Source organism: Eublepharis macularius, chromosome 6, assembly GCF_028583425.1.
Source record: "Eublepharis macularius isolate TG4126 chromosome 6, MPM_Emac_v1.0, whole genome shotgun sequence".
Classification (NCBI taxonomy): Eukaryota; Metazoa; Chordata; class Lepidosauria; order Squamata; family Eublepharidae; genus Eublepharis; species Eublepharis macularius.
Window position 1 is genome coordinate 60,137,982 of NC_072795.1, and position 17,531 is coordinate 60,155,512.

General features: G+C 42.3%; 1 protein-coding gene and 1 long non-coding RNA gene across 17 annotated transcripts in view; one reads left to right on the forward strand and one right to left on the reverse strand.

Annotated features, from left to right (window-relative positions):
- KIF1A (kinesin family member 1A) overlaps positions 1-17,531 on the forward strand; it is a 125,101-nt gene that overhangs the window by 78,442 nt on the left and 29,128 nt on the right. For all 16 annotated transcript variants that reach the window (XM_054982324.1, XM_054982330.1, XM_054982331.1 and 13 more), the window contains 8 exons: positions 4,063-4,181; positions 5,719-5,804; positions 6,615-6,753; positions 7,310-7,478; positions 9,694-9,784; positions 11,981-12,099; positions 12,671-12,726; positions 16,730-16,838. In XM_054982324.1, the coding sequence (XP_054838299.1) occupies positions 4,063-4,181; positions 5,719-5,804; positions 6,615-6,753; positions 7,310-7,478; positions 9,694-9,784; positions 11,981-12,099; positions 12,671-12,726; positions 16,730-16,838 (888 nt within the window). The remainder of the gene's footprint in view (positions 1-4,062; positions 4,182-5,718; positions 5,805-6,614; positions 6,754-7,309; positions 7,479-9,693; positions 9,785-11,980; positions 12,100-12,670; positions 12,727-16,729; positions 16,839-17,531) is intronic.
- LOC129332093 (uncharacterized) lies at positions 7,407-16,745 on the reverse strand. Its single transcript, XR_008597311.1, has 3 exons — positions 15,365-16,745; positions 12,638-14,873; positions 7,407-7,466 (listed from the first exon to the last, which is right to left on the reverse strand). It is a non-coding gene; the product is annotated as an uncharacterized LOC129332093 (long non-coding RNA).

Genomic DNA, 17,531 nt, shown 5'->3' on the forward strand with positions numbered 1-17,531 from the left:
TCACGCCTCCCATTTTGCCTGCCATTTTCCTCCCTCTGCCCGGCTGAGCAGCAGTGAGGGGTGGGGTGGGAGGGAGATGTCCCACCATCATCAAGAATGTGACAACTCTACCTCAAGCTGACTTGCGCTTCCTGAATTTTGTACCCCCATTCTATTTCTCTCACCGGTGCTGAACATACTTAATAGTAAAACAAAAAACCTATGTTACATGTATTGTAATCTATATCATATCATATCATATCACTTGAATAATGAATGCCTTAGTTCCAGTTTATATTATAGGAAACTATAGTCTCTTAAATATGTCCCTATAATTTGTTTATGATTTTAAAATGCATCTTTTTTTAAAGACTTGGTTAAAGCACATGTTAACTCTGAAATTAAAATTAGAAGTACCATCTCCCCCCCCCCTCCAATAATTAGAAGTGCTTTAATTACTTTTTTAATGCTGTTTAAAAAGTGGCTACTGTTATTGTATTGGTGGGACATTTGATCCTTGGTCTTTTGTAAATGCAACTTTGCTAGTTTAGGCACTAAGTTTCAACTGGAGCCCATTTCATCAGATGTAAGAAATGCATCTTATATTGGTAGAAACACACACACACACACTTGTGTAAAAATATAAAATTACAAAATTAGTCACATGGCTATAGAGAGAAATACTGAGAAACACAGGCTGTGCAAACTGAGTAGATGCTATAAAAAATCTTTAGGGGCTGATAAAAAGAGAACAACGTCATTTCCAGAATAGAAGTTAGGGTATTTTGGCAAGAACAGCTTGGCTGGAAAGAGGTGAGGAAAGCTGCCCCTGTTTCTTTTAGACAATTATGAAGGCTTTTATAGATATACAAGTATATGAGTGTAAAGGTTTATAAGCTCTACACTGATGTTAAGAAAATGAAGAGTGAGAATTTTTTTCTGCATCACTGCAGAGTTCACCCATATGAACTTGTTTGGCAGTAGTTTCAGGATATCACATGCTGCATAATTAATTTTTGAATGTACTACTATAAGAGATGACATCCACTGGTTTAGAAGACTTTTAAAGGGATTAGACAGATTTGTAGAGGTGGACAGGTCCGTGAGTGGCCATTAGGTATGCTGGCCAAATAGAATGTCCATGTTCAGAGGCAGTATACTCTTGAATTCCAGTTAGGAGGGCAGCTGTATGGGGCAGCTCTTTCCTTCCTTCCCTGCTTATGGATTCTCAGAAGCACGTGGCTGGCCAATGTGAAAATAGTATGTTAAACCAGAGAAACCTCTGGCGTGATCCAGCAATGGCTTCTCCCACAGTCAGCTTACTCCTGATTTTCTTAGCAGTCAAGCCACAAGAACTGAAATTTGTTTGGGTGCAGTTTTTCTGCATGCCTACCCTCTCTCTGCATTTTAACAGCCGGAGAGTCTGTTTATTTCTTCTCACGTGCCCTAAATAATCAGGATTTTCAAGTGAGGGTGCTGCATCACTAGTGGCATCAAAGCACCCCTCCCCTTTTTTATTTTTAGCGCATGCTTAGCCGCCTCCCCCACCCAGGGCTTTTCCAATTTTTTATAAAAAATCGTCAATGTCATAGTGTTGTAACAATATAACATTCTGATAATAGATGCTGCAGATTCTCTGAATCACCAGCTTTTGTTTTTTTTAAAAGTAAGTAGCTGGCCCCTTCTGTTGCAGAGATATGTCTTTTTCCTTATATCCCCACAAGGGAAGGGGCTAGAGACTTATTTTTTTAAAAAATGAAAGCTTGGGAATCAGAGAATCTGCCGCATCTATTAATGTAATGTTAGGTCATTATAACGTTATGAAATTAATGATTAAAAAAGATAGAAAGCAAAACCCGAAGGGGGAAGGAGGGGGGAGGGAGGGAGGAGTAGTTTGACTATGATGAACAACCAATCATCAGAAAGTGGGTTGGAGGTGGGTTGGAGTGGGCTGGACAAACAAAACTAAAAGAAATACTACACTCAAGGAACAAAGGTGACTCTGAATTGGCTTCAAAAGAAAATAGATTGGGGAAAAGTGGTCTCTAAAGAACTGGGAAAACAAACCAAAAAAACCAAAGTGAAAAGTTAAAGGCAAAAAATGCATGTGGAAATCGGGATAAATCCAAGTTGTGCCGGCCTAAACTGATGACAAAACCCTGTGCAGAAAGCTCCAAGACACTGTGCTTTATTCTTTTGAGAGGTACAGAGCATTCAGTTATCCGAGCCTCGTTTTTACAGAAGCATTTAAAATATAATTAAATAAAACATAGTTAAATAAAATTAAATAACAATTATAAAAATATAATGCTTCCATACTACTGGATTATTAAAGTGTGTGGGAAGAAAGGCAAAAGCATTCTATGCACTCTCAGAAGTATTTGTCTTTTAGAATTCAGCCCATGCTGATGACAAACTCTTGGGCTAAGTTGCAGTGTAGTCTTGGTACAAAACAAGTAACTAGAAGAGAAAAATTCTAAATGTGTAGCCACATTAGTTTGTTGTGACAGAACCAAAAAGGAATCTGTGCCACCTTAAAAAGTAACAGATATATTGTAGTTTTAGCTTTCATGGTCAGAATCTGCTTCATCAGATGCGTGAAGTAAATTCTCAGTATGTAGATATAGCTATACACATGGGGAAATGTTTATTTGTAAGAAAGGAAAGCAGGTGTAATTCCTGTTAAAATGAATGCTATTGAGCTATGATGCTTTTTAATGAATTAGTATATGTTACACCTTAAAAGACCTATATGCACAGGAAACAAAGATTGAGAATAAGCCCCACTGAATAAAATGAGATTTACTTCTAAGGAGACCTGCTTAGGATCACTCCCAAAAGATCTACTCAGTTCACAGTTAACCTGATGGGAAGCACAGATGGGACCACTCTGGAAATTATTACTAAGGTCATTTTAATTGTCCAATCTGCCCCTGCTCTTCTTTCTTTCCTTCTGAGGCAGCCACAGGAAGGGATAGGATGGGAAAGGAAGAGAAGGAACAGCTGAATCTAGTAGGATTTCACCAGTAACAGAAAGCAAAGTGACTTGTTTTGTTATGATGATACCTGTTTTGGACTAGAGTCCAGCGGCGGGGGTGGCTCTTGGCAGCCCTTATTATATGTTCATTATACCTGCATTGAATCATAGAGGCTTGTCCTACTTGTATGCAGGTTGATAGAAACAGCAATTGAATTGCAGCTAAATGGGCATCTCTTTCCTCCATAAGGACTAATGTTTCTGTCACTAGCTGCTGCAGCACTATAGAAGTCCTGAATAACCCAGTGCAAGCATCATGAAATATTAGAATGTCAACCATATAGTTTGGGTAAAGATGGCAGAAGGTGCTATTTATGTCAAAGATACTAAATTTTGTCACCCAGTGTTGCCGTGATTTTTTTTGCCCATAGATTGTTACTAGGTGGGGATACCATTCATGCCTGTAGATTAGTCGGTTGAAAAGGGGTGCCTGCAGTACAGGCATGAGAAAAGATCTCATTTGAAGCAGGCTTGAAATTCAGCGCCCTTTGTCTTTCAAATCTTGGAAAGCTACTCTTGAAGAACCGCACAACTCTCCTGGGCACTTTTCTGTTCTACCCTCTGCTTTCCCTACCCCATTCTTTCTGTCCCTTTCTCTGATCCCTGCTTTTTGCTTCCTCTTTCTTCTGTCCTGTTTGCCCCACTGTTACTCAGCAGCAGGACCTTGAACGATTTACAGCACCCAGGGTACTAGTTGTCTCTCATGCCAGAAGTCCTTTTTCTAGTTTCCTTGTTGCACCAGCACAGCCCCCCTCCCCTCCCTTCGGCCATGGGAGATGACAGAATGAGAGGTATGCTCTGCTAGCGCTCACTAACTCGCTACGCTTTCGCTTCACTGCTCAGTACAGGAACTCTGTTCTAAGCACGCTGAGTCCCCCTCTCTGTCCGGCTGGCCGTGGCTGCCTTTCTTTAGTTTTGCTTTGCAGCACCATGTTGTGATGTGAGCGGTGAACTGTGATCCCAGCTGCCATCGGCTATGGCATATGTTTGGAGAAGTGCATTCATGAGGCGCAGTGACCACTCTCCTATGTTACTTTCCCTTCCAGAGCCTTTGTGTATCTCAGCAACTTGTTGTACCCTGTGCCTCTGGTCCACCGTGTTGCCATTGTCAGTGAGAAGGGGGAAGTTAAAGGATTCCTGCGTGTGGCTGTTCAGGCTATTTCAGGTAAGAGGTGAAGTGGTGGAAGGTGAAGTTCTCATTCCTCTGCAGGCGTTCTCTATATCCCCTGGTGAGCAACGCATTTGTAATGTGAAGCTGTGGCACAGTGATAAGAGAGCCGTGTGACAGATTGTCAGAAAGGGCAACTATGGTGCATGATAAAGGGAAGGCTCTGCCAGAACACCTGTCAGTGATCACACTGGAGTGGAAGAGGTGACATGTGAATCAATAATTGATTCACCCATATAAGTATATCATCTGATTACTCAGCACCAGGTGGGTCACAGCTGAATGTGACTCCATTGAATAGTGTTGCATTTGAGGAGACAGAGAGATGGTATGAACTGTCTTTGATAGTTGATTGGTGGATGACTTATTTACACATGTGTGTTTCTTTCCATGAAGACACACCTGTGAACTAAGTTTGCTTATGACAGAAAAAGCATCTGAAACACAACAATGAGTGTCCTTGTGATTGAAAATTCATGTTGAGGGACCAATTGAGAAGCTCTTGGGAGGCAGGTTGAGCCCCTGGGACGCCTGTTGTCCACCTCTACCTTAACATTATCTCTCCACTTATCACACCAGGACACATAGGGTACTCTACAACTAGAAGGGTGTCAGTTGTCCATACTTATCCTTTAGCATCACTCCAGTGAGCTCTCTGGCACACATATTGTTATTCTACACCGGCTGCTATCAAAGGTGCTGCTCCAAGTGGCATGGAGTGCAGGTGTCATGATTGCCATCCAAAACTGTTGCTGAATTGCAGGGACTCCTTGCCAGGCATAGAGTGTAGCACAACATTTATATGTTGCTCACCACGTAAGCCATGCCATCGCCCTCTTAAGAACACCAGGAGTACAAACATTGTATCACTCCAGTTTAGTTCCATCTGCACTGGTTCTTGATTTGCTTCCAGGCCCAATTCAAGGTGCTAGTGCTGCTGACCTTTAAAGCCCTATATGGCTTGGGGCCAGCATACCTTGTTCCATATGAACCTACCTGCCCACTCCTGTCATGATGAGGCTAGACAGGTGGCAACCCGAGAAAGGGCCTTCTTGGTTGTGACGCTGAAACTTTTGTACCCCCAATTGGTCCTCCTCCCTTGTTGTGTATGAGTGTGTGTATATATATTTTATTGTATTTATATATGTATTTTATATATCATTTTAATATTTTAATTATTTGTTGTTCGCTGCCTTATGCACCCTATTTTGGGTGGAAAGGCACCATATAAATGTTTTTATTAATAATACTGTAAATGCTGTTGTAAGGTCTGGATGTTTTAATGTTGAAATGTTTTAATTTTTTAACGTTCATTGCCTTGAGGCTTCTCTTTGGGTGAAAGGTGGAATAGAAATGTTTTAAATAAAATAAATATATAAATTCAATGGTAGCAGGAGGAATAAGTCTAACCAGACAAACGGGTACATGTGGAAAATATCAGACTGCAAGAGAATGTGGCTTTGACACTTAGACTGTTGTGAAGTATAACCTTTTCTTTCCTGGCTTTGACTTTTCACTCCATTCCTGATTCCAGCGGATGAAGAAGCACCAGATTATGGCTCAGGAGTGCGACAGTCTGGAACAGCCAAAATTTCCTTCGATGATCAACACTTTGAGAAGGTATGGAATAAAAGGCAGCACTGACTGTGCCTCGTCCCCTGGAGTTGATGACATGGCATGCATTGGCTGTATCTATAAATTAACCAGTTTGTTGTACAAATTCAGAACTGAGACGGGGGGGAGAATTATTCTCAGAACCGCCAATGGCACCCATCTCTCCAGTTTTAAACTCCCCATAGCATTTATTTGGCATCCATCCAGTTGTTTTGTAATGCTAAGCAATAGATGGCTTTACATTTGCTGCTGGTTATAACATATGGGCCAATTCCAGATGGCCCTCCCCGTCCCGAAACGTTGTGCGTCGTCGTGCGGAAAACGCGAAATACCGCGTTTTCTCGTGTGAGTTTTGCGCGACGTCGTGCAAAACTCGCGCGAGAAAACGCGATATTTCGCGTTTTACCCGCGGCGACGCGCGACGTTTCGGGATGGGGAGGGCCGTCTGGAATCGGCCCTGGACAGAGCTAAGTGGTTTGTTTTATTTGTGTGATGTGACCACTAATTATAGAAACATCTAAAGTCTTGAACATCCATGGCCTGCTAGTTGTGTGGGAGAAGGGAGGAGGAAGCTAGTGCCCCATTTCATGCAAAATACACAACAGCACAGCACCGCAGCTACAAATCTGTATCATTCTTATTTACTAATGTAAATACAATCACCTGGTGTCAATTGGCTATAGAAGCATGGCTTTGCATCTTTCATATTAATTGGATTAAAAGGAGAGGTGAAAAATACATCTCTGAAAGAGGAAGCTAATAATGCCATTCAACTCTTTCTGTTTTATTCTATCCCTTTTCTTTGATTCCTTATAGTTCCAGTCCGAGTCATGTCCTGTGGTGGGAATGTCCCGTTCAGGAACCTCTCAGGAGGAGTTGCGCATTGTAGAGGGACAGGGGCAAATAACTGATATAGGCCCATCAGCAGATGAAGTCAACAACAACACCTGTGCAGGTGAAGGACCGTTGGGGCCATGCAAGGAAAGGGGAGCTGTGGGTATAGTAGTGAAAAGAAAAAAATTGAGCCACTTACTGGATCTTCCCATTTGGAAAATGGAAAAAAGTGACTTTCTTGGCTGGTTTCTATCTGTATGCTGAAATAAAGGCAGTGGAGCAAGAGACTGTTGAAACAGTCTTTACTAAAATGATACAGACGTTGGCTCCACCGTGTGTAAAGGAGAAAGGAACAGCAGTTGTCTGACTAGTTGAGCAGTATGTTCTATGTGCTTTTCCTTGACGAGAGCATTGATTTCTACATTGATAAAAATAAAATGAGAATCTGGGCTCTACACTGAGAAATCTACCACAGTTTCTTTTTATCCTTAGAACTTCTTTACGCAAGACTGTTAGGTTGTGATAGCTCAATTGTGCTTGTAAAAAGTAGTATTTCCATTGTGAGATTTAGTATTCAATAGTGTTAGAATGGGCAACATTTTCCCCCAGTGCTGCTGGGGATATAAAACAGGACACTTTTTCACGTTGTTTACAACTTTATGATTATATTTCTTCAGCTACTCCGGAGGATCTTCTTCTAGACAGTCCAGAGAAATCTGCTATGGATGGGCCTTTAGAGGCAGCCCTGGATCACTTGAAGTTGGGTAGCATCTTCACTTTCAGAGTGACTGTTCTGCAGGCCTCTAGCATCTCAGCTGAATATGCAGATATCTTCTGTCAGTTTAAGTAAGAGACAGTCCTTCATTCTCATTTACACTTTACCAAGGATCAGAGAATTTCAAAGTGGAAGCACAGGCGGCTTAGGAGACTGATCACTCCTTTTACAGTTCATTGGCTAGTCCATCCTCCCTTGGTTTAACAGAATTTACTGTCTCTCAAAATTGTTCTGGTATTTAAAATTGTCAAGCGTAAAGTCTGGAATACAGACTTTATTCCAACCTAGATTTTGCATAGAAAGAAAAATCAACAGGAGTTTCCCTTGGTATTTGCTGCAAGAAACTGAAAGGGCTTTGGCTCTGTTGTCAGAAGACACTCCAAAGACAGATGCTTGAATATACATGAATAGGACCCTATTCGTTCTGAACTGAGATCCCTTGCAGTTAAACATCTCTTCTCCTATTACCATTTTACTCCTGCTTACTTCCTACAGAAAATTGCCCACTATATCACCAAAATAATTTAGGACTTCTTGATTTTGTGCTGTTTTACATTCCTTTGTATGTAGCCATTTCTGTATGTGTATCATGTGTTTGCATCTGACACATGTGTACATATGCTGAGAGGCCAGCCTGTTGTGGCAGCTCAAGGTGCATTGATACAGAATAATTTTCATGTATGAACATTACATGTGCAATCCTAAGCAGAGTTATACCTTCCTAAGACCATTGAAGTCATTCAAGGGTAGAACTCTGATTAAGATTCCTCTTTTTAAAGATTCCACAAGTTGTTCATTTAGTGATGTGTCCATTAGACAGCAATCTTAAGCAGGTCTACTCAACAGTAAGCTTTATATTATTCAACAGGGCTTACTCCCAAGAAAGTGTTCTTAGGATTGCAACCTTAGTGAATTCTGTGGGGCAAAACTACTTCTTCATTTATATTGCTCTAGCAGCCTCTCCCAGCCCATCACAATAGTCGGGATTGTATAACTGAGATGGGTATTGCTGTCAGTACTGACAAAGTGACAATCAGACAGTGTGAGTGTGTATTCCCACCCCCACCCCCCTCCAAAAGAGGTAATTTGTATTGGAATTGATTTGTTAGGTGTGCCCATTTGATTTATAGGAGGATAAAAAGATGCTGCAGTTGAAAGCATCATTATAATTGCTGTCCCTTCCCCACTGCTGCTCAGGTACTGATGACTCTGCCACAACCTCAGCAGTCTTTCCAGTTACAGATGTCAGTGACTTGATGGGAGCCACTGACTACTGTGGGAAAAAAGAGGGCAGGTAGCACTTCAAGGGGACCTGCAGATATATCCTGCCCTGCCAATCCTCATTACTTGGTCTGGGGTCTCAGTGCCCAAAGGGTAACTGAAAGTTTGCCTTCTCCCCTATGAGCCTACCTACCTATTGAGATTTCATTCTCTGGCCCTGCTTGGTGTCCCACTCTCAGAGGCTAGATAAGACAGCTTTAAAGGAAGGGCCTTCTCATGAGTGGTGCCTAAGTTGTGGAACTCCCTCCTCACAGAAGCTTGCTTGACACCAAATTAACAATTTTTTGGCTCAGGTGATTTTCCCAGTTTTTTTAATTCTCACATCCCTGATGTGCTTTTACTAACTTCCGTGCTTTTATGTCATTGTGTTTTAGAGATTTTCTTCTGCCTTGTGGAATTTTGTCATCTTTTTTTATAAGACAATTATTTTAAGAACTTAGAAAAGAGTCCAGTAGCACGTTTAAGACTAACCAACTTTACTGTAGCATAAGCTTTCGAGAATCAAAGTTCTCTTCGTCAGATGCATGCATCTGACGAAGAGAACTGTGATTCTTGAAAGCTTATGCTACAGTAAAGTTGGTTAGTCTTAAACGTGCTACTGGACTCTTTGCTATTTTGCTACTATAGACTAACATGGCTAACTCCTCTGGATTTAAGAATTTAGTCTCTGCTTTTATGATTTTAGAAGGATTTTTAAGACCTTACTCTGTTTTCCCCCCTCTAATGTTGTTTTATTGCCTTTTAATAGTTTTAGTCACACATTTTGTATTTTGTTTTACTTCAGTTTAGTATTGTTACTGGTCTGATTGGGCAGAAAGATGGGAAATAAGTTTTGTAAATAAATAAATATAAAAAATCTCCTATAATTCTGTCGTATTAGAAGTCCACTATGAACAAACTAAACAGGTGTTTATATACAATGAAGTAATATGCGAACAGAGTCCAACATAAGAAGGCTAGGAATAGTATCTTTAACAGCAGTAGAAAATCTGTATTTTCTTACAGCTTCATCCACCGCCATGATGAGGCCTTCTCTACAGAGCCCTTGAAGAACACAGGACGAGGGCCACCCCTTGGCTTCTACCACGTTCAAAATGTTAGTACAAGTTCCAGAGCTGCTTCTTTTTGATATCTTCTCATGCAGAGCCTGCACCCAGGACAGAAATACTGTCTTGGAAGTCCAGCTTTGTGCTAGGTGTAGAGGTATAGTGTTAATGGTGGTGCCTCTTAATGAGAACAGTGTTTACAACTGCTTATTGAATAATAAGGAAAAGAAAAAAGCTAATGCAGAGTTTGAGGTGCCTTCCTTATGTTAGAGGCCTGGCAACCTCATAAAGATACCATCTCCCAGCCAGGGGTGGGATCCTCTGCCCCCTCCCTCTACTCACCTGGCCGGCAGGAGGGAAGGCAAATTGCCCCCCAGTATGATCCATAGTTTCCGTGTCACACCGGAAAATGACATCATTTTCTGGTGTGTTGGGTGGACACAAGAGCATGCATGTTCCTTTGCACACATGAAAGTTAAGTGCCCACTGGCCCCCACCCCTGGGGGACCTGGCACCTCTACAACCTCCTAATGTTAGTCACAGTATGTCTTAAAAACATGCACACACATGACTGCATGAATAAGTGCAATCAGTAATGGTTGCCTCTGAAGTTTTGATATCATCCATGCATAATATAGATTATATATAGGTGCTGATACTACCTTCAAAGCCATTCACCAACTAGGGTCCAAATACCTGAAGGACTGTATCTCTCTGTTTCAAACAGAGTGTACCAGGCACTCTTCTCACAGCAACCCATGCACACTTCTTCAGCTTGTGTTGATTTGCCTGAATTCAATGGAATTGCCTGCTTAAGGCAAATTTGCAGGAGCAGACAGGGAGGCAAATGCAGGCCTGGGAAGGGCCCCCTGATAGAGGAAGAGGGGGAGGAAAGTCGCAGGCTTCTTACGGTTTCCACCTGACTTGCATCTGCCTGCATTATGCAGGGTAGGGGCTGTTGGTTTGCTGCTGTGGCAGCTCTTGCCTTCCATGCACCTGCCTGCCCTATACAGGGTGGGGGATATTGGCTTCTATGAGGCAGGGGATGCTGGCGTGCAATAGCAGCTCCTATCCCCTTTTGCAGGGGCCACCAGTTCACAGTAGCTGTAGCTCACTTTGCACAGGACTAGGGTTGCCAGCTCTGGGATTGGAAATTCCTGTAAATTTGGAGGGGAGGGACCTCAGCAGAGTATAGTGCTATAGAATACACCCTCCAAATCAGCTATTTTCTCCCAGAGAACTGATTTTTGTAGTCTGGAGAACAGATGTAAATCCGAGAGATCTCCGGGCTTGACCTGGAGGTCAGCAGCCTCCCAGGACATCAACCCCCCCTCCCCCCCAAGACTTCCCCAGTGGCCTTAATGATCAATCCACCCCAGTACAGTTGTTTAGCAATGCCTGCAAAGTAGTGCTTTTCTTTGGGACTTATTTGCTGACTCAGGATTTATTATATTTAGCTTTTATCCTTCCTGATGACTGGTTTCCTGGAAGAGGTGTCTGCTCCTCTGAAACCTGGTTACTGTGCTGTAACTGCCATCTTGATTATGCTTCTTGATTTATGATACTATCACAACAAACCTGTGCAGTAATTGGTCAATATTATTTCCATAGAGCAGATGATACTGAAAGATCATGACGTCCAAAACTGCACACTTAATCTGTTATAGTTTTGAGACTTGGACACTTCCAAGTCCACCCTACCTTTTACTAGATGCAGTTGACTGTGTGTACTTTTTTACCTAAGAACGTCTTATGCTGCTCCTATGGCGTTAGAATGAGAAAGTAGCTTGTTTTAAGACCTGTGGTTATAAAGATTATAATTTTGTTTGGAATCCAGTGGGGTGAGATGTATGAAAAACTAAGGAAATGTAGAATTGAGGCTAGTACAAAAATTTATTTGACCAATGGTAGAAATTGGTAATAAATGTACTGGTCTTATTTATTAATGATTCAGTAATAACCTTGCCTAAAGTTCCAGCATATGAGCATTCCAATAAGTCACATACTTAAAATTAAGCATAAGGTTTCCTGGTTCAGAGCTTATCAGTGCAATCCTTACTTTTTGGAGGGAGGGCTTACTCCCAAAAAGACCTGAGTAGGATTCTGGGTAGAATTGCTTAGTATTGCTCTGTAAGTCGATGGGAAGTTGTATGTGATTTATTCTAGCAAGCTTTGACTATTTAGTCAATATTTCCACTTATGTATCTTTGATAAGTGTTCTTAACCTCTTCTGCCCTGTCACTCAGATTGCAGTGGAGGTGACTAAATCTTTCATTGAGTACATTAAGAGCCAGCCAATTGTCTTTGAAGTATTTGGGCACTACCAGCAGCATCCTTTCCCTCCTCTCTGCAAGGATGTCCTCAGGTAAGTATCATCTGAATATCAAGTGGTACCCACACAGAATTGCTCCTGTTTCTGGCTCTAGTCTAGCTAAGTGTAAGTTAGATAATGGCCTAAGAACACAGAATGCTTGTACATTGTTAAAGTCCTGCAGGTCTTGGCCTGAGCAACCATGAGAACTTGATGTAAACCAGTCAGAAGTACGTGGGTATGTGCTACTAAAAGCCTTGCTTAGTCTTAAGGTTCTTGGGTGGGTGAAGACTGCTGCTCACTACCCCTGGGTGCAAAGTCAAGTGATCAGATCCTGACACTTATTAATGTGGCTTAGGGTGCTATCATTCTCTCTTTATCCTGCCCTCCCTCCTAAGAGCTTAGGGAGGCCCAATTTTGTCTTCATAACAATCTTGCGAAGTAGGTGAGAGAAAAGACTGGCCCAAGTTCATTCAGGGAGCCCCATTGCTAAGCAGAGATTTGAACCTAGAGTTCTCTAGTCAAAGCTCAGCACGCTTGCCTTTTTACCATGCTGACCATCATTGAACCCACATTATTTTCACTGTGTTACCTTTATTTAATTTGTGTTCCTTGTTTTTTACAGCCCCCTAAGACCATCCCGACGTCATTTTCCACGGGTCATGCCATTGTCCAAACCAGGTAGGAAAGAGATTGTTCTTCATTTAGCATGGTTATTAGTGGGAACAGCTGGAAGGACGAGATGGAGGAAAGAAGTTAGGGCTGACAACATTTTTGTGGCTTTTTTTTATAATATATTTTTTATTAATTTTAGGTCCAACTTACTTTAACATCAGGTTTAACACCAGGTGGCTTCTTATTCTGATGTTCCTATAAGGAATCGCATAAGGAGTGGAGCTGTCCCATTGTAACCTATGTAGATGAGACGCTCCATGTTGGGGCAAGCACATTTCCGTTCAAGTATTTGTATATTTCCAGTGGTAGAGAGAGTTCATGCTTGTGAGACACTGAGATTCATAGGAAGGATCATTCATCAGTATTGAATTCCGTTGCTTATGCTGTGTGACATCACTGGTAACACTGTTTTTATTGATTCCCCATCACTGTGATCACTATTTGAAGTTGCTTGATGTTAGCAAAGGCAATTACATTGTGGCTTGAGGACTGGTTGCAGTGATATCTTGGGCACCTTTTAATTGATCCCCATAAAATCAATATCAAGCAAATGCATTTCTTACCTACCCAAGCAATGCTTCCAATCTCAGAAATATATATTCCTTTTTTCTTAATTTCCCTCCAGTTTGTTTTCCTCAAAATTAATTTCCTGTCAAATCCTCTTAAATCAATTTCCCCTCAGTTAATGTACTTTTACTCATTTCCTGTCTGCTCCTGGAAAAAAAAAAGAGAAATTGCTCATTTTTCTCTCAAGTCTTTTAAGTCTGCCCAATGCTTTCCTTCAGCAATCCAATAACCAGCTAATTGTCTGCTCCTCTGCCGTTTCCACAGCAGGCCTTCACTATATTAACCTTCCAGGGTCCTTCAGTTAACAGTTAGGTGCCAATATGGCCCTTCAGCTGCAGGGATAGGGAGAGAATTAACTGTGTAAACCCCTTCTTACAGAGCCCTGTGGCGTAGAGTGGTAAGCTGCAGTACTGCAGCCCAAGCTCTGCTCACGACCTGAGTTCAATCCTGGCGGAAGCCAGGTTCAGGTAGCCAGCTCAAGGTTGACTCAGCCTTCCATCTTTCCAAGGTCAGTAAAAAGAGTATCCAGGTTCCTGGGGGTAAAGTGTGGATGACTGGGGAAGGCAATGGCAAACCACCCTGTAACAAAAGTGATGATGGGTGAGATTTAAAATAGATAAGAAAGTAGCAGAGTTTGATGTTAGCACATTGGAAATACGTAGACAGATTTCTGTGGTTTTCGCTCTAGAAAAATACTTTACTACATAACAAGGAAAAAGGGTACATTTGGTAAGAAAATAAAGAATAGCTAACTAACTACATCTTGATGGCTAGACTAGGATCTTAGAGATAGAAACTTAGAGACTGAGACTGAGCAAAGACTGAACAAAGAGCAATAAAATCTTAGTATATGTTGCTAGCTAATTGCCCTCCAATAAAGTGGCTCATCCAATAGACAATCCTAGATTCCTTCATTAAGACTAAAGACTCCCCTTTCTATGGCGAGAACATTTACTCGAGGCCTAAGCGGTTCTATGCTAACTAGCTATCTGACTAAACAAACAGAATAACAATTTAACTCTTTCATGACTGAACGTAGGACACTTGCAAAAATCCCAACAAAAAGTTTGCCATGAAAACGTCGTGATGCGATGTCCCTCCATGGGTCAGTAATGACTCAGTGCTTGCACAGAGGACTACCTTTACCTTTTAAAACCCCTTTTTACACTTTTTTCTTAGCTTACTGGTTTTTAAAAACCCCAATCTTTTTAAATGATGGGGAGAGGAAATGACCATGAGTTGAATTCCTTCCCCCTTAATGTAGCATTTCGGTATGCTATGCATTAGGAAATGCTAGTGGGGTTTGTACTGGCATTAACAACATGGCACTAAAATATATTCCAAGTTTTGTTATAGAGAAATCCTCTAGGTCTGACGAAAAGCTAAAACACCAGAGCTGCAGTACAACAGGCATGTACTGTTAATTACCTAATTTTTCAGCATATTCACTCAAGTGGTTAGCAAGTTGGCTTCTTCCTCATCGACCCCATCACAAGAAATTCTGATAATCTCTAAGACTTTTACAGGTTTCTTCTCTCAGCCTGTGCTTGCGAACAGCTCCTCATGAGGGATTTATCTTCTTTCATCTAGGACACAGATAATTAATGTGGGTGAAGGCAGATAAGATAAAAAAATAGTTTATGGTCAGCTAATTTTATGGACCTATTTCTAAGGCTGTTTCAGTCATTAGTGAAATAAGTAGGGCTGGATTACCAACATACTTCAATAGGTGATGAACTGAGATCTTGAAACACCCAAGTTTATTCAAAGAATCATCAGAATGAGCACACACATGCACCCTGCTGCAAATCTCAGTGTGTTAATAGTTTGGCTGAACTCATCATTCTTTATGCCGGCCATGCTGTTGACCTGAATGGCATATAACATTTAAACCTAAAGTAAGAGTAAAGTTTACAGACACTCAATAAGCTGCCTGTGAATTTTAAGCACTCTGCTTATGCTACATGCATCAGTGTGTAATTGTTTAATTGTTGTCTTGTGCTTTCTGGCTGTCTCTCTGCCTCTCCTGTAAAGAAAATATGAAATCCCTCCAGGCGATTAAGGGTTTGGAACTCACCATGCTTGCTGGTCAACTCCTGGAAGCTTTCTCTGAACATATGTTGCCTGCTGCTCATACAGCTACCTCCTTAATAAGAGAGGGGGAGAATCCTGGGCCTGCAGCATCCCTGTACTGTGAGAAAGCCTCAGAAGCCTGGTTGGTCCCTGGACAGCTGCTATTCCGGGTTCTTGTCTTAGAGGGCTCCTGGGAAATGCACTCATGCAGTACTCAGAAGTGGGACGTCAGAACAGCATTGTTGTTCTCAGATTTAATCTGTACAAAAATGTGAATGAATCCACAACACCCGTGAGTTCCTTGCAGGATATCCCTGATCACTGAGTCCATGGGATATTCCATCCCACTGTGTGCCTCTTCTGAATTGCGTGGCCTGTGTGCTTTCCTGCTGATTCCTGTTTGGATCTTGGGGGCAGGCGTGCATATAGGTGCAACTCAAGCAGTGAATTTGTTCAGCCAGCCATTCTGTCCTTAAATCTTTGGACATTATCAAAGAGTTTTCTAAGTGCCTAGAACTTTGTTTATTTATAACACATGCGCAGCATACATGGCTCTCCACAGGATAACACAACTGGAAAAAAGGTTCCATTGACACAGCAGAGGGAGAGAGAAATGTCCCAGCTTCATTGTTTATGAAATTGCCCTTGATACTGGCTGTACTACTCTCACACTGTGTAATCCGCCTTGAGTCTCAATGAGAAAGGTGGGCCATAAATGACAGTTGTTGTTATTTCTGGAGCAAAATGCACAGTGTGACAGGTTTTCAGCAGAATCCATTCTCTGCTTGGGGATGTGGGCAGTCTTTTTCAAATACTTACTTCAGCAGTGATACCCTGAACTCGAAGTAATAGGGCCTTTTAAAGGAGCTGCTACGTGGCTCGGTCTACAGTCTCCCTCCTCCCTTGGCGAAAGAGCCCTTCAAAGGGGATTGATTCTTCTCTTCAGGCCTCAGTGGCATCATGGATGTTAATAGTATCTCCCCCCCCCCTTCCTTGCGTGTCTTGTCTTGTGCAAATTGTCTTTACCTGCTTTCATATTTGTTATTCAGACTTCAATGCTGTTGACTTTAATAGAGTTCAATATAAAATAAATTTCACTTCAGGAGAAAATGTTTTCAGAATATAATCTTCTGAGTGTTTGTGCATGTGCTAGCACAGCCCTGTCCATCTTTCTCTCCATAGATTTGGAACCACAGGCCTTCTCCAGACCCAGCTGGGTCTGAGCCCTGGTTATTTTCCATCTTAAAAAGTCACTGCTGGTGGATCTGGCTGTCCTGACCCTTTCTGTGTGGTGCAGTGAAACAAAGTTCCCATTTGGATTTGTTTGCCTTTGTTTTTGCCTTGAAATTCCAATTTCTCTCCATTATAGTGCCTGCAACAAAGCTGAGTGCCATGACAAGGCCCAGCATTGGCCCCTGCCAGTGCAAGTACGACTTGATGGTCTTCTTTGAGATCTGTGAGCTGGAGGCCAATGGCGAGTAAGTGACTCTCTCTGGCTACATAGGGGAGGGCAAAGGAGGGTGGTTAACTTTCAGTTCTAGAAACCATCACCAGAAGATTCACCCATCTAGAAGGCTTTAACCAAAGCTTCAGTGCACTTACTGAGGGTATCTCTACCAGTGATTAAAGTGGAGGTTTGTGTGATAAACCCTCATGTGGACAGCTGGGTGGCCCTGGGGTATTCCTGGGTGGAGGGTGGGGTATTCCCAATGGCCCAGCCGGAAATAAACATGGCTGGGCTGGAAGAAACAGACTGCTGCCAATGGAGGGGTGGGGCCCATCGCTGCTCACTGTGGGGCCCATCTTAGCTGCCCATGCCATCAAAAGGAGGAGGTGAGCTGGCAGAAGGCAGTCAGGAGGCAGAGCCACAGATAGGCAAGCAGGTCCAAGGCAAGAGCAAGCATTATGCCAACCACACAGGAAAGGACCCTTGGGACAAGGCATAGGCCCAGGCAGGAGGCCTATCCTGGGTGAACTGGGAGGCCCCAAAGGTCCCAGGACTAAGGGAGGGGCTGGAAGTCTGGCATGGGAAGGAGCCTGCAAAGGGAAAGTGGTACTTACCTGGGAAGATGAACACAAGTGGAGGGCACACCAGTATGAAGGGACCCACAGTGAGGCACAGCAAGCTGTAACAGAAAAGAGGGAAATATTGTAAAAAGACCCCACCAGGG